The 17,839-nt window shown below is 36.1% G+C and overlaps 1 protein-coding gene across 1 annotated transcript in view; it reads right to left on the reverse strand.

Annotated features, from left to right (window-relative positions):
- Positions 1-11,253: 11,253 nt before the first annotated feature.
- The window catches only part of dock4b (dedicator of cytokinesis 4b), a 100,393-nt gene continuing 93,807 nt past the window's right edge, over positions 11,254-17,839 (reverse strand). The window contains 4 exon segments of the mRNA XM_042722751.1: positions 11,254-12,801; positions 15,096-15,157; positions 16,744-16,839; positions 17,356-17,428. Of these exon segments, the coding sequence (XP_042578685.1) occupies positions 12,379-12,801; positions 15,096-15,157; positions 16,744-16,839; positions 17,356-17,428 (654 nt within the window). The 3' untranslated portion in view covers positions 11,254-12,378.

Genomic DNA, 17,839 nt, shown 5'->3' on the forward strand with positions numbered 1-17,839 from the left:
GTTTTTGCAGAAATATAAGCAGAGTCATGCATTTCCAATTTGAACTCTCAAACAAGATTATACAAGGTAATAACTGCATACTGTAAGCTTGTGCAAAAAAAAAAAAAAAAAAAATGTGGTTTAAAATATGATATTTTTCTAATGTGTAAAACTAATACTTTTTAAATACTTAAAAATACTAAATTGCCAGTGACAGACTATGCCTGGTCTGAAAGTTTGTCTGCCATTCAGGTAAAGTTAGCAAATGCATGGAAATCATAGAGGAGAGTCCGGGAGCCAAGACGAGTTGATTTGTCTAATCTACAACTATTCAAGCGTAATTGCAGGTTAGCTACAGAAACCAGTCTATGAGGACAGGAAGCAGCGTTCGGCCCTGACAACCATCATCTATCATGCATATGTGTGCGTATAGGCCTACTTTGTGAAGAGCACTCAAAGTAATACAAATATATCTGATTAAAACACTGATTTTGAAATTTAGTCACAGTTTGCTCCAACTGAATGAACTTATTTTGGTACAATTCACATATTTTCAATACAATGCAGAAACAATGCTTATGCTTGCTCAATGCAAATGCAACTGAAGGAATAATTTCACCAGATTTCACATGCACAGGCTGAAAAATAATGTTTTCAATAAGAAATTAAAGCATAATACATATAATTAGAAAAGCAATAATATTCATTCCATCAATGGAGTGTATTTTCCCTATCAGATGAATGCATCAGCATATTTTCTACTCTGATCAAAGCCTGCTTTTCTGCAACCACTCAACTAGAATTGCTGAAGGCACAGCAGTGCAATTTAAAAGAAAAGCCCTGAGCAATATTTAAACCGACTCTTCCTACTGTGTTGCAGATATCCACTGGTCTGGGCCATTAGGACCATCTGTAGGGCCACATCTACCTTTAAGTGCTTTTAAATTCAGACAAGCTGTTTGTGCTGTAAATGTTTTTCCTGAGAAACATCAAGGTAATGTTGTTTACCAAGAAAAGCTCTGTTGGCTTTCGTCGGGGCCCAGGATGAAGAAGAGGATAACTTCTCAGATGCTGTACTGCACTGCAACATCTGAGAAGTTGTCCTCTTCTTCAGCCTGGGCCTGATGAAAGCCAACAGAGCGGTGAGAAAGATCTCCAGTGCACTGAAGCTATAGCAACCCTCTCTCAGTGATGAAACAGACCTCGGGCAAGGCCAGAAGGGCTCTCTGGTCAGCTTTAAACTACAGCATGAAAACACTCAGAAATAGCAGATATTAAAAGGCTTTTTCACATGTCAAAAAAAGGGCTTGCAGTCTGAGAAAATACATGACTCCAGGGAAGAAAAAAAAACTGTTGAGAGTAAACAGCTGGCAAGTAGTGATGGAATATTATTTGTGTATGTGCAAACTGAGTGAATGGGTCTTCTGATGACCGACTGAACAACAGAAGCATGTCCTACATTCAGTTCATCATGTGAGTCACTCTTATTCAACAAAATTACAAAGAGCGTGTAAGAATGACCTCAGTTTATGATTATGTAATAAAGAATGATGAGTACATTCAATTAAAATGATGTAATATTGAAACAAATACCTTATTTAGGCTATTGCTGTCTTCTGTTCTGATGTTTTTTTTAGCTTTAAAAAAAGAAAAAAGAGGAGATTATGATAGACCTGCTTTGTTTTTAAGTGTGCTTAGATACATTTTCTTTTGTCTGAAAACATAAAATGTAATAGAGGAAAACATTTTTTCAAAGAAAGCTTGTTTGAACGACCCTATATTTTAATGAATTTGTAGAGTGAGTCTCTCAAAAATACTGATTATTGATCAAAAAAGCCCTCACTGCCTATCACAATTATACTGCAAAAACATTTTTCTGTGAAAAGCTTGTGATAACAGATTTCAACATACATACTGTAGTTAACGACATTTAGCATTTCTGTAATACGCCTTATGAAAATGCAGATTCATTGTCTTTAAAATACATCTGTTACTGTATGATTTTGTTAGCACACCTCCTTGCGAAGTACAAACTGAAAAACAAAATAAATGACATTTTTATGACATTTTTTTTTTCTTCTGGACATCATTAAAGGTGTTTAACACCTTCAAACAATAGTGTCACTCGTTTGCGCGCTGCTCTAGTTTGTTATGATTTTGTTGTTTTTGCGCAAACTCCTGCAAACTTTTTCAACCATTGACAAAGTAATCACTGTTTTTTTGCAGTTGTCGTAAATTAACCCATAGATATTGCAATTATTATAGCCTACTATAATATGTTACACAAATAGTAATATCCACTTTATTTTTCAAAAGCCTTATTCAGATACACATATTACATTGATTATATTAAAACTAAATAAAATGTTGCAGTTTGATTTAAGGCTAGTAGGCTATTACTGATGTAGCCTATTAACATGTTACATACAGTAGGCTATTAACATGAGCTGTTTATGTTTTGAGAGGAATAATGCTGAACAATAATTTTTCTTCAATTAAAGTTGCTCTGCAATTTAACCTAACTGCAACCAAAATGAAACACTGAAATGTAAAAAACCCTTTTTGAGTGGTCGCCACATGCCTAACGTTACTGATGCAAACCCCAGAAATGGTTTCTGAATGAGTGAATCTTTTTGGTGAAATGGAAGAATCAAAGTGATTTAGATGAACTAACATCACTACCACTACTAGCAAGAAGCACTGCATAAGTTCCTAGTAAAAATGATCCATTTTAACACAGCGTGGAGTAAATATTTCAGAGCACAGTTGGTGGTGGTCAGCGGGAAAGGGTCTCGGCAGCTGGTGCCTGGCAGGGCTCTGTGATGGAGGACGTGAGGAAGCTTCTTCCCCATATGAAAACAGATGGAGAGAGTGAGTGACCAAGAGCACAAAACTTATAGTTAGATATTCATGATTACTAGGCTGCCATTAACAAGACCTTTGGTTATGAACTACTAGCTAACTTCTCGTATTCAATTAGCTTCGCCATTAGTCGAATTGTGAAGCCCAAAAAAATAGACTCACTTTAAGCAAATGTGTTCATGTGCTCTCCATTTAAATTTCAGTGCTTTTTAGGATGAACTATTAAGATATTAGAGAGCTATTATTTCTTATAGAGTGCATTAGTGCCCATAACATTTTTAATCAATGGCGTTCTTACAGAAGTAATTTTTTTTAATTAGGATTTATACAAGTCTTTGTTAAAACAAAGCTATAAACCAAACCAACCAGCCTACGAGGTGAATCACAAAATTACAAACATTCATTATAAATATATATATAATTATCAAATACCCCATGAACCACTGTGAAAGACATAACCAAATTTAAAACGACAGAAAAAAAACTTAGTAAAAATATTTAAGTGTTTTGAGTGTGGGGAGATGGACATAATTAGGTGTTTAGTGGGCGGAGCTAAATTATTTATATTTTGAGTATATGGACATAATTGGATGGGTTCAACATACTTTGCTCACTGCCACTCTTTGATTGGTGGAATTGTCTATGCAGCATCATGGGTAATGTAGTTTTTAACCACAAATTCCACTATTAAACATAATTAAACATCAATTCATATGAACGGATGGGTTCAACAAAAGCATATACAATCGATTAACAATCTTAATCTCAGAGCTCACAGCAGGTCTGTCTTTTGTTTGGGTTTGTAAGTTATCATTAAAAATCAGTTTTCCTGTGGAGGAAACGGATGGTGTTTTTACCTCCGGGACCCGACTGTTGCTCTATAGGCTCCTCTGAGATCTGACTGACTGACATTAATAATAAAAATATGTCCTAGGGGGCTGAATTTATAATCAACAATAAAAAAAAAAAAAAAGAACTGCCATTGATTTATTCACTGTTCTAAAACAAGAAGACATCACAAAAAAAGTTTGAGAGGGGGAAAAAAAATGAACTCCTATTGTAATCATAGCGGAGAGGCGAAACAAAAATTGCTGTGCCCTCAATAATTCACAGTGCCTGCATTTTGCGTAATTTACTGAGAAACATCAAGTTTAAAATAAAAAGTCATTTTTAAGGATTTGCTCTAGAGTTGTGCACACTAATGAAAGCTCTTCACAGCGAGATTGTCTCATTTGCTCTCTCGTGCCCTAGGAGGGCTGCCAATGGCAAATTGATATCAACACAAATGACATTAAGCTACAAGGCAGCATTGTCCTCGGCAGTCAGACAAACGACAGGGAGGACGGATGGAGTCGCCTCGTGTGAATACGGTATCGATCTTACGGTCACATCGGGGGAGCGAAAGAGGGGTAGAGGAAGAGCAGAACGGATTGATTTAGGCTGATGTGCGCTTAATTAAGTAGAGGAATCTTCCACAGATGTGCTCGCGGTTCCTCGCCGCCTGTCTGTGTAATTATAAGTCAGCTTTAGTGCTTCCACACCTCCTGTATTCAACTGCGGGGAAAACAGAGGCAGTATTGACTCAATACTGACGAGACTATCCTCTAATTAGCGAGAGAATTCAAGAAAAGAACAATGAGGCCCAGGTAGAGCTGCAGTCTCAGCTGCTGGCTGGAATTTACAAGGATAAAAAGGCTCACGAGGATGAAAAAGGGGGAAAGGGACGCTGACGTGCCATGATGCTGACCACACAACACGGGACAAAATGAGCAGAAAATCAATAGGAGTGGTGTAGCTGGCAACCCGAGGTGTTCACAAACCATGGTAATACCCACAGAGCAATGAAGTCACTGTCTCTGTAAGCAGCGACAAACACACGCCGACCTTCAAGCTGGAAGACATTTCCATTTCAGCTGAACATGTTTGCATTAGTCTATACAGTCACTGCTCTGGGTGAACCTCATGAAAACATGTCACAAAGATGCTTTGCATGAAGAAAATAACAGTTTTATGACAGTGTGAGTTAAAATCACTACAAGAATGTTACACAGAAATATACGTTAATCCTAAAAAGAAGAACAAATCATTTTTAATATTATCACAGTAGGCCTCATAAAACATTCACAAATCACAAGTCTTTTTCTAGCAATTAAAATCTCGCAACTTTCTCAGAATTTTTATAATTTAGATTTTTTTTTTACTCTAAAATCTAAGTTTACATCTTGCATTTACATTTTTTTATTATTATTTAACAAATATTAAATAAAGGTAGTTCTGACATTTTATCTCACAATTCTGACTTTTTCCTCATAATTCAAAGTTTACATCTTGCAATTTTATCAGGATTCTTACAATTCAGTTTTTTTTTATTTCTGAAGTTTAAGTTTATATCTTGCAACAGTAAAACAGTAAAACTGCTACATTAAAAACCTGTTAATTGGTTATCAGTAAGTTTCCATACTATATAAGTTAAGTCTGTAAAGCCTAAAATGTTGCTACCATATTTTTAATGGTGAAATTCTGGCAACCACAGCTGCCGGTATTTTACCGTAAATGTCACAGATTTTTTTTTTACAGTGTAGATTTTTTTTCATTCCATTTTTTATTCCAGAAATACAAAATTGTGAGATAAAAAGCCAATTTTTATTATTATTATTATTATTATTATTATTATTATTATTATTATGTCCAATGGTGGAAACAAGCTTCCACACACACACACGCTCACACATACAATATTTAATACTTCTCTGTTCCCCTGTGACATACAGTATGAACCAGGCATGATGTTTGTGACAGATTTCACACTTTTCCCCTATAAATACATTTACTCATATCTACATAAATATATTTTAGGGATCTAAATAGCACAAGTCTGTCACTTTGTGTATTTTCTCACTTTACACTCACTGTAACTGTAGCAAGTACACTAAGTAGTCTGTTGTAGCTACATTCTGCTGTTGATTGCATACAAAGACATCCTCTCTACAACAACATTAGCATGTTGATAGCATGCATTGCTAAGCTAACAATACAGCCCTAAAACAAAAATATTTAACTGCATACTATTTTCAAATAAATGTAAATGTGACAGTTTCTAGAAAGACTCGTTTACAATTCACCTCTTAAATAAATGGCTTTCAGCAGACAGTGATGTGTTATCTACCATTTGATAAGAAGCGACAGAATGCATACCATGAAATCTCTGCTGCATTTCTACATATATGCTATAGCAGACACTTTCATGGCACAGTCCCAAGGTGAGAGTATGATTACAGATAACAGACTCTCTGCACTACCAGTCAGGATGGGAAAAAAAGACTGAGCTAAAGATCCTGCTGTTGAAATAGCAATCATATGCCAGCATGACTGTGGAGGACGTGCTGTTAAGAGTCGAGGTCGCTGACAAGTGCATATATGCTGTTGTGGTTGCATATGAGCCGCCTAAGGCGAATATCTTCAACCTTTAGCATTCTCAACCCACAACCACCCACCACTGGCAGTGAAGTACATCAACACTTAGGAAGGCAAGAACACAGACTGCTAAGAGTTCACAAAGAAGTGGTGATCCTGGAGGGAAGGGTTCGCATGTGCGGTTTTAACGCAGCTTAAGGGCAAACTGAGGAGGATTGTGTACATACAAAACTGAAGTAAGGATGAATGAATGGATGAATGGAGAAGGCCTCTTTAATTTCCCCTTAGGTGAGTATTGGCAAACAGAATGCACCGTGACTCATTTACCCTCGTTCTATTGTAATTTCCCAATCGATTGCAGTTTAGTGTCCTCACCGCGAGTGGCCACATTACTGTGGTGTTTCCACTCAGCCTGATGATGGGCAGTTCACTCATGTGCTTCAATGTCAAGGCCTGGTCAGCAGATTTCTCAGTGTCCTTTCTCTCGCAGGAGTCAGTCAAACTAGCAGGATGCACCTGTTAAGATCACATAAAGGCGGTTGGAGATGGTCCAAAACATACTGAGCTGCCAACATAGATACTAATGAAAATGGAATCTAATAAGTGACTGATTTGAAACAATCTATAGGCAGTCAATTCATGCTCCTCAAATCACTACATTTCAATTCAGGGTTATTATTGTTTCAAAAAAAAAATAAAAAATTCTATACTTGAAATAAAATAAATGTTAACTGAAATTACTTTTAAAAATGACTTTATTTCAACATGTGTCGTTTTATTTCGTTTAACTTCATTATAGTTGACAAACTAAATAATAATAATAATACTTGAATTAAATTTAAAAACACTGGAATCACATTTACAATAATTAAAAAAAATGTTAACTGAAATAGCATTCACAACAACTGATAACTATTTCTACATTTGTCCTTTTCATTTAGTTTAACTGTATTATAGTTGACAAACTAAAATAATAAAAAAAAATCAATATAATTGAATTTAAAATAAAAACTAAATAAAAATTAAGACACTTATATTTTAAATAGATACAGAAAATATACAAATAAAAACTTAAACAAATTAATAAAAATTATAAAGGTATCTCAATGAGGCTAAAATAATGCAATAACCTAATTAGCATAAATTATGTAGTACACAATATCTTGACAAAAATTATACATTATCACGAATCCCCTAAACACAACAATGATGAAATGAAGTGTAGGCAATCTAGGTGCGAGACGGGCTCCAATGGTCAGAATATTATAGACAAAAGAATAATGATTAGCAGCAGTTCAGAGTCAAGTATCATGTTTGCAATACAAAAGAACCATAATCAGTCCTTTATGGGAAGTGTGAATGTCTCATAGTCTGTAAAACTTTAGTGTGATGTGGAAAAAAAAATATTGGAGTCAGTTTGTTACTTTATTTTATTAGTGTTCATTTTTTATATTAAACTGGATAAATTGTTACACCTTTTTATATCTTATGTGGTGTCATGATTTACTTTTGATAAAAACAAAGGTTTATTATTGTATATTCGCTTATTGAAAGAACAGCAGCAGCAGCAGCATGGTGTAACATTTATTTGAAACATGTGTTTGGTACTTGCTACCTTATATCTTTACTCTTTCCTTTCATTCTTTTCATGGCTTTGGAAAACTTGTCTCGGATGTTTCTCTGCGTCGCTTTTTGCATAATTCCGGGTCGTCGACACCAAGCTTCGTTGCAATTTCTTTCTAGGAATTAATGCTTTCTCTGAATCTTTAAAGTCTCTAAGTGAGCGATCGTAGGTGCAGATATATTTGTGCAGCTCAGCTATTCGACACTCCAGTGTATTCATGTTGCTAGTGACTAGATCGGAGATATTGTTCTATTTTGCCTGACCTCCGTTAAAAAAAATAAATAAATAAAAAAAATAATCGCACATCAAAGAAGGTGGAGTTTCAGAACACACCCACCGATTGCATAAACGCCACAGACCAATAGAAACTCAAATGTGTTTAGGAGCCGAAATGAACTCCCCCAGAAAGTTCACTTTTTGGTCAGCTCTTTCGAAAAGCCAAAATGAACTCAAAACAAATTTCATCTCGGACTGATTTTGTTCGAAATGACGTCATATCAGTTCGTTCTTCGATTTCGTTTTAAGTATATCGGGGCCTTAGTTGGCATTTCTCTTGACCCATCCACCATCTTGGATCAGTGCAATGCATTATGAGATTGTTTTATCCTGGAGGGATACAAGCTGCCTTAGATTTTGGCCAAAATGCTGATGCTTACCTTTTAGGACAAACCTTTTGTTGATAGCATACCTTTGAGGCCTTCAAACGTTGTCTAGATTGTCCGAACACTAGGTTTTGGAAAAGAGTACCAAAAATATAATGTTAGCCGTTCAAGAGATTAATCAGAACTTTCATTTATATTGGATATAGGGTGCTTTAAACTTAATTTTGTGTTATTTAGCATACAGTTCCCCATGTTTTTTAATCATTTTAGATCACTGATGTGTCCAACATCGCTCATCGACTCTGTTGTGAAGAGCAGTCGATGTTTCAGAGTTCAAACGACAGTTCAAATCAAACGTTCCCACATTGGGAAAGGTGTGTGAAATACGGCTGCCTACATCAATCCTTCGTTTGATGTACTTTGGAAATCCCCATACAACATCTGCAAGAGTCCTCTACGAGGTCATAACACAGAAAACAACAAACCAATGGAAAGACAGAAGGTGGGTAAAGCCGATGGGCAAATCCCAATCAGCCGAAAGCATAAGAGCAGTGATACAGGAAATCAGAAGGATGAAACAGGAAATCTATTATCCATAAGCTGTTTGAAATCTCAGGCTCTGCCGATGAACCTCGGTCCCAGATGGAAGCTCTGTGTTCTTTAGAGTTTGCCGAAGCAGAAAAATACCTCAAGCTTGTGCTATGAAGAACTCAACCAAGGTAAGGCAACATTAAGACCCGCATTTCTCCTTCCCGAGCTTTTGACCGTGCCCATAAATTTACAATTCTCTGGGTGTTTAGCATCTAAATGAGCTACACTTTAGTGGAACAGTTTGCAGAAGTCTTGAAGGAAACATAAAAGGATGGAGCACAGCAAAGGCTAGGAATATTCACTCTCGCTTGAGCCCGTCATAAACGCTAAGATATCCCTGGTCCGGAAGACTTCCCAATTACAATTACCGTTTAACCTTTCAAGTAAATGCTGCATTTCCTTGGACAAATCCTTGGTTCCTCGCATCTCAAACTAGGAACAAACTTACCATGACAGGGAGAGAGTCTTCAAACGTCCCACCACAGCAAGATTGCATTATGTGTGCAAATACAGGTCTTACTGAACAGAGACAAACCCATGAATAATGCAACCGGCTCGCTGCACCTGGAGGAATAACAATGAGCTTCCTACTTTTCCGCCGTTATGATCCTTATTAGAGGTCCAATGGGCTGTCATGGAGCTTAATCTGTAAAATACACACACTTTATATATACATATATTAGCTGCGTTTACATTTCTCGACTCCTGAAGAACATACACAACACATTCAGCCTGTTAGCCTGCTCTAAATCAGAGACGTATGTTAACCTTTCTAGAAAAAAAACGCAATGAGCTGTTAAATCAAAATGTTCTTGCTGGAAATGTTTATTAGACAGAAAGTCATTAGAATGTGAATGTGTTAGGCGCTTTTCTCGACCTCATTTCCCTATGCTCACAAAATACATAAATATTTGACATTTATCATCTTAATTTGCTGTTCAAACATTCAAAGCTGTAAATTTGTTATAGCTACACTTCTGTTAAAAACACGTTATGTACAATAGACAAGATATTGCATTTGGCATAATTACAACGATCTTGTTATTTAATTTACAGTACTGATTTTTGTGAGTCATCATTTGGCATTCGCCACAAATTCCAGTCTCATAAAATGTGACCGTGAAAAGGAGAAAATAATCATACTCAAGTTAATTTGAGAATTAATAAGAAATAGAAAACGAATGAGGATGCTGTACTGTGATCACATTTTCCACTAAAACTAAACAAAGCAGGTCTCTCCGCTGTATATTCGCCTGGATTTCATTTGTAGGGCCCTACAGAATTGTAAACGTGGCAACATTTGAACAACAGATGAAATTGTGCATGCAGAAACATTCCTGAACATCCTTTGCAACCATGTGTTGGTGTTTATGCATGTTAAATAATTATTCAAACAGGTTGCAGATGGTCGCTCTACCTGCATTTTGTACAGGTAAATGAAACATGAGGTGCAGTCCCGAGGTGCCAATCCAGATTTGACTGGAACGCATGAGTTTAGATTATAAGTGTGAACAGGAATGGCAGCCCTTATTGCCCAATGGCAGCTTGAGTCTCTGTAATGCCCTGGGGATATCAAGTACCTTTCATATGAAGCTCTTTTGCCAGGAAATATCACTTTGTCTCACTGTCTTCTAGACAGTATGGTAACGCAGCGCTGTAAAGTGGTCCGGTGCACCGCGAGTTGTACGGTGAGGTTTATTACAGTGAATGTCTTCATTTGCATCCTAATAAAGCATCTTCGGGTTCAAGACATCCATTTTCCTTACAGCCCACCTGTTCCTTTGGCACAACACTTGGCAAAACTCCACAAAAGTCCATCTCCATTTATATCACGTGGGCATGTACAGAAACTTGTTGGGAATTTTTCCCACCACTTACATGGTTCCAATCATTCAGACCCCAAATTCCTAAGAGATCTAAAAGAACTATCCATGCTGCAGGGCTCTGAAAGCCCCTATAGACTCACCCACAACTGGTTTCTAATCATTCAGACCCCAAACTCCAAAGAAACTATCAATGCTGTAGGACTCTGAAAGCCCATATACTGTAGACTCGCCCACAATTGCGTTCCATTTACATAAATGGGCTGAAGGTACAACTTCACATTAGTCAATGCAAATTTTTCAATTCAAACAATCAATGAAAGCTTATATATATATAGTGTGGATTTTTAGTAATAAATATATATATTTTTTTTGATTCAACGAATCCATGAAAGCTTTTTGCGTGTGGATTTTTAGTAATAAGAATAGAGACTACGGTAGCTTGGTCTTACAAAAGCAGCAACCTTTGTAAAGGCCTATTCACACCGAGTGCAAACTTCCTCTTTTTTTTAAGTGACTTGGACTGCAAATAAAACTGACTGAACAATGACATACATGCTTTTTTATTTACAGAGTCACCGCTGCTGATGCACAGTCTAGCTCGTTGGTGGCACTTAGGCCTTTTAACCTCTGCACTTGAATTGGACATATGACTATTGTCGTCTTTGCACACCCTTTTTGAACAAGAAAATGACATATGTAAGTAGTTCTAGTTTGTGAACCTTTTGTAATACAGACATAAACCCAGTCTCCTTTGAAAATCCACTAATAAAATATGTGCATATATAAATGTGCACAAATATAAACCCACAGGGCACATGGAAATTTGTGCAAAGGTGAAAAAAAATAAAAAATAAAAAAATAAAATAAAATTACATACAGTATAATGCCAATGCAGGAAAGTGAATTTAATGCAATATATAATCTTATTTTCTCAACACTTTATGGACTAATGTGCTAATATTTTATTTTACCTCACATTTTTCCTCGCATTCGGTATGAATAGGCCTTTAGACACAGAGTTAAATGCAATCCTGAACATATCATGCTAACATTAATAAAGAGGACTTTTAGCACCTTTTGTCTAAATAATCGTGCATTTCTCATTGATAAAAAGACTATTAAGGCAAATATGTCCTGTATCAACCACTATAAATACACATTAGCATTGATAAATCTATGAAAAATCTGAGAAAATACCACGGTACTAAGTTCTGTTTAGAGTTAATTAAGGTGCTAGGTTAATTTGACAAGCGAAGTTATAATTTCGGACCTAAAAAGTGCATACCCCTGTATCCCCTCTCTCACTCTAAATTATATATATATATATATATATATATATATATATATATATATATATATATATATATTAAAAATATTCCACAGTCTATTTTATACATTTAATCTAAATCGGGAGTTTGTAATCGTAAACCCAGAGAAGTGTAAAAGTGCAAATGGTGGGGATGGAGTGAAGGGTGCAGCGTTAGAGCTGTGAGACTTTCCTGGGAATGGGTCGGGGTCTGGGAAACTGGTCGGGTCGGTGTGGCTCAGTGTTTTGCCTTCGAATCTGGTGCGGTTTGGGAGGAACAGGTGGTGCATTGATGCTTGGAGGAATCGACAGGCTCGGTGGAAGTGGGACCTGTCTGCGGGGGTTGTTCCGCTCGTGTATGCTGTAGGGAGGCGGGGTTTTGTTCTCCCGTCGAATGAGCTCATCCGATCCGCTGGAGGTGGAGTTTGGGAGGGCGTGGTCAGCAGGCGTGTTCTCAGTTCCGGAGGCCTCAGAGACACTGCAGCGACTGAGAGATGAGATGCCGCTGCTGTAGCTTCCAGAAAGCACCGGAGAATTGGACACCAACCCTGTTGACTGGCACTCTGTGGGTGAGGGGGTGAACGGAGGCACAGGGGTCTGCGAATACATGATGAGAGAAAACATGAAGCTCTGGGCCACGATGTAGTTAGCAAAAAAAAAAAAGTTACCTCTTTCTGCTAGCAGAAAGCCTTAATAAAGAAACCATCAGCTGCAACAGAAGCAACGTCCCGCCTCACAGAGCTAATCTGTACACTGGAAGGCCAAAGCACACTATTCTGCAATTTTGGCTCCATTATTTCGAGCCAATACTGTCTCTTTTCATTATGAAATAATTTCTAGGCAATTAAATCCGCAACTAAGACTGCAGCTGTTTCTAGGACTTCATTTCACTGAATAAAGCGTATTAAGTCTGATTGTACTCTTGAGAGAACTTCAAACACAACATTTCTGCTACGATAATTCAGCTTTGCGCAGAAAATACAAAATACACACAGTTGTGAATGGTGTTTCTCAATAACAATAATTTCTCAAGTTTAAATGTAATATATATATATATATATACATATATATATACATTTCTCAGAATCAACATCCATTTTTCATATTGTACATTATAATGATGACTTTTTAGTGTTTTGCTTTATTTATTTAGACGAAATAATGTAGAATTTGAATATTGACCATTTATTAGTTAGCCACCATAACCTGAATATTAAGCATTAGTCTCAGACAATCCACTGTTATCCGACTGCCTATTTCAAACATAAAATGCAGTCTTGTTTTGAAGATTACAGACTATCCAATTCAAACTGGATAGCGTAAAATGGACCAGAATGGAAATTTGTGCTGGTCAATGTTGGTTTTTCCAGCTGTGACTGACTGTGGAATCTGTACTTGGGTGTGTGTGTTTGGTCATGCGTGTGTGTGATATGTCCCAGTATAGCTTCAGGCATGAGACTATTTCTGAGGCAAACAACCATACACAGGTGGTCTCACAGGTTATGCTTTCCCTTTCCAACCCACTGACTGCACTTCTTTCAGGAAATTCACCAGCATTCCTGCTGAGATCTCTTTCCATCCGAATCTCTCCCTCTCTGCTTTGTTCTTAGTAGCTTGACAGATTTCAGCATGTCTGATTTCCAGGAGGAGGAATGATTTGATTTCTATGCAGTCATCTACACTTTAAATGTGAACAGTTTCCTTTCTCACATGGGATAGATTCTAGAGATTTATACGGTGTGTTGTTGAATACCAGGTGACGGATCAATACGTGGCACAAGACAAGAATTCGGGGAAACGGAAAGAAATGTAATTACCAACATGAGACGCGCTGAATGAGGTGGTGCTGAGTAGGAGTTTCTGAGAAGCCATTATAGCAGTGTTCTGCTTTAAGGACTGTTACTCTGAATGAGGAGAATGTGCTTTTATTTAAAACCTGAATACACTCACTGCAACACCGATAGCAGCAGCTCCAACCTTTTTTAAGGTCTGTGACCCTTTTTGACTATTATGCCCTTTGAAAGAAAAATACTGTGGTTTCTTCAATACAGATACCTGCGCTTTCAGTAAAGCTGTCATTTTTTCTTCACTGTATTGGTATCGTACATAAACACAGTGTTGGACTCAAAATGATATAGAGAGACAACATGAGCGAAATATACTAAAGGTCAAAGGTTTGGGGTCTGTTTAAATTATTATTTTTTTAATTTCTCTTTTGCACCACCAGTGCTGTATTTATTTGATTTAAAATACAGTAAAAACAGTAATATTGTGAAATATTATTACAATTTAAAATAGCTGTATTCAAATTGTTACTACTATAATAAATGTAATTTATTTCTGTGATGCAAAGCTAAATTTTCAGCATCATTACTCCAGTCTTCAATGTCCTTCAGAAATCATTCTAATATGCTGATTCTCTGCTCAAGAAACATTTATGATTATCAGTTTAGAAAACAGTTGTGCAGCTTCATATTTTTCTGGAAACTGTGCTAATTTATTTACAAATTTTTAAGTGAAAGTTCACAAAAACAACTTTTTTTTATCAAATTAGAAATCTTTAGTAACATTATAAATTATTTTCCTGTCACTTTCGATCAATTTAATGCATCCTTACTAAATAAAAGTATCGATTTCCAATATCTCGGAATGGTAGTGCATATATATATTTGTTGCAGCAATATATGTGTGTCACCATTGAGATGGAGGACTTTTAGATGGGTTAGTGATTTCTGGAGGATCTGCTCATGACTGGCAGTTGGATTGACTAGAGTCTGACCCAGTTTAGACGGCCTGGATTGAGTCCCCAGACACTACAGTAAACATCCACACCAGTAAATACATCATAGGTCACTTCACAAAACACCCCAGACAACAAGAAAAGGTCATACCTTCTGCGGCGAGCGTGATGTCATCACGGGGGACTGTGATCGTGTAGTCTTGGCAGGAGATCCTATTAAAGGACACAAAAAGTCAATCTTCTTCACTTGATACAGGAGCCTGGGACAGTAAACACGGTCACGGCTGTCTATTAATCAGGGAAACGCTTTCTCAAGGTCGCTCGGCTAATGCAAAACAGTTTAACCATTCGGTACAGTACCAGTTCTTTTCTACTAAGCTCAATGTAGACCCTAAAAAGGGTCGCATCTTACTTTCTTATAATGCAATTTGTTCCCTGATGTCTACTTATAATGTTAGAGAAGTGTCAAAAAGAGTCATAATTTAGTTTTTCAGGACCATGTCCCATCCACTCTCTGACCCTTTATACTTTACTGACCATTTTTGCTATATACTATATACCTTTTTTTTTTGGATATACTGATCAAGAAGTTTATTTATATTCCGAAAAGGTACTTCATACATGATAATAATTGCTGTTATTATTATAAATAACATTATATAATAATAATTATAATAATAATAATAATAATAATAAGGGGTAGTATTAATTATTATTATATACAGTATAACTAAAATAAAAATAATATAAAAATAATAAAAGTGTCAACCAAGTTGCTGTATAGTTTGTTTTGAAAGTCACTTCATAATAATAATAATAATAATAATAATAATAATAATAATAATAATAATAATAATAATTTTATTAATAATAACAGTATTATTTACATTTATGCATTTAGCAGATGCTTTTATCCAAAGCGACTTACAGTGCATTCAGGCTATACATATTATTATTTTTTTATTATTTGTTAAATTTTTTATTTATTTTTTATTATTATTATTATTTTTTAACAGTATGTGTGTTCCCTGGGAATCGAACCCACAATCTTTTGCACTGCTAACGCAATGCACTACCATAGTTTTTATAAAAACTAAAATGAATATAAAAATAAAAATTTAAAAATGTAAAATAGACCAGTTCATCATCATAATAGTATTATATTAATGTATAAAAATAATACAAAATATTACATAATAATACTAGTTATAGTTATTAAAACTACTATATTTATAGTAGACTATATATAATATATAATTTGAAATATAGTAAATATACTAGCTATAAATATACTACATAATAATTATAGTTATGAAAACTAATAACAGTACATTATCATATTGAATGTAATTAAAAAAATAATACAAATTATATAAAAACACTAGTTATAGTTTATATTAAAATAAATGAATACACACATACATACAACGAAAGTAAGATGATGCAGAAAAGACAACGCAGACCAACATCTGAAAGGTTATGAAGCAGCAACGGTGCAGATTGAGGTTTAAATACACGTCATGCAGTTTAAAGACATAAATGCTGCAAGAAAGCTCATCAAGAATGATTATAAACAAAAGAGTGTGTGGGAAGGATCCCGTTGGTTAGATGATGTGCCTTTTCTCATTAAATATATGGAGAGAGTATCTTCAAATTCTCACTGATGTGTCCAACCCGCAGCCCTCATAATGCAGAGAGACGAAGAAGTTAAGGCGAACGAGAAACCAGGAGACTTTAGAGCAGAAGAGTGGAAGATCTGAGAGTTAAAAGGATCGGTCGGAGCGGATTTCTTTCTTTACCTGAGTACGGTGGTCTAGGAGGGACAGGGGGACACTTTCCATTAAAATCAGAGAGCGGCGTGTCTAGACTCCAGCTACTTGGTGCGGGCTTCACCACTTTCACACACAAAACATGCATTTCAGGTACATTCAGTCAAATCAACTCAACATAAGATTGGCAATAGCAAATCACGGTTTGGCCTGTCCTGCTGCAACTTCCTGCCTCAAAAACAGGAAATATATCAAACGAAGAAAGAAAATTTAAATTTTTTTGGATGGTTAACCTATATTTTCCATTTAATGTCTTATATGGAAAAAAAATCCCAAAAATATTCAATATTCAAAACCTTCTAGACATTTTTTCCCCCAAGTCAATGTAAATAACTTAGAAGAACAGATGAAATAAAGATGATGAAATCTCCTCAACATCTTCCTGTCAATCAGAGTAAGCGTGAATCTGTTGGTGAACCTCTTTGGTGGTTCAGTCACAGCTGTCACAACACACAGGAGCGGCGAGCTGTCGCCTAGCATCAGATCCAGCGCGCTGATCGCCAGACCCCCGTCACTTCAGACCACCCTCCTCACAGCAGGGCGGCAGACTGAAGATTCATACGCTCACATGCACATGCTCACCTTTGTCGGGGGTGGAGATGTTGGGGTTACTGCGAGGCAAGGAGGCGTCGCCCGCTGGGTGTGGAACCGGCCTCTGTGAAAGAGAGTTACTGTCACATGAATGCGGTTGTGATTTCCGTCGAGGCATCATTCAGTGATTACTAAAGTCTATAGATTTAATATTGACATATCCATTACATTGCTGAGTTTTGAGTGTCTTTATATTAGTACTTAATCGTGATTAATCGCATCCAAAATAAAAGTTTTTGTTTATATAATATATGTGTGTATACAGTATATATTTTTTATGTATATATAAATACAAACACATGCATGTATGTATAAAAGAAAAAAATACAAATTAAATATACAAAACAAACAAAACCATTAAAACCCTTTCCTCCCTTTCCTGTTTTTTTATTTTTTGCATATTTTTGCGGGGTTTTTTTAATTTTTTGCGTTTTTGCGTTTGATCATCAAACAAATTTTAATATTACACAAAGAT

Source organism: Cyprinus carpio, chromosome B4, assembly GCF_018340385.1.
Source record: "Cyprinus carpio isolate SPL01 chromosome B4, ASM1834038v1, whole genome shotgun sequence".
Lineage (NCBI taxonomy): Eukaryota > Metazoa > Chordata > Actinopteri > Cypriniformes > Cyprinidae > Cyprinus > Cyprinus carpio.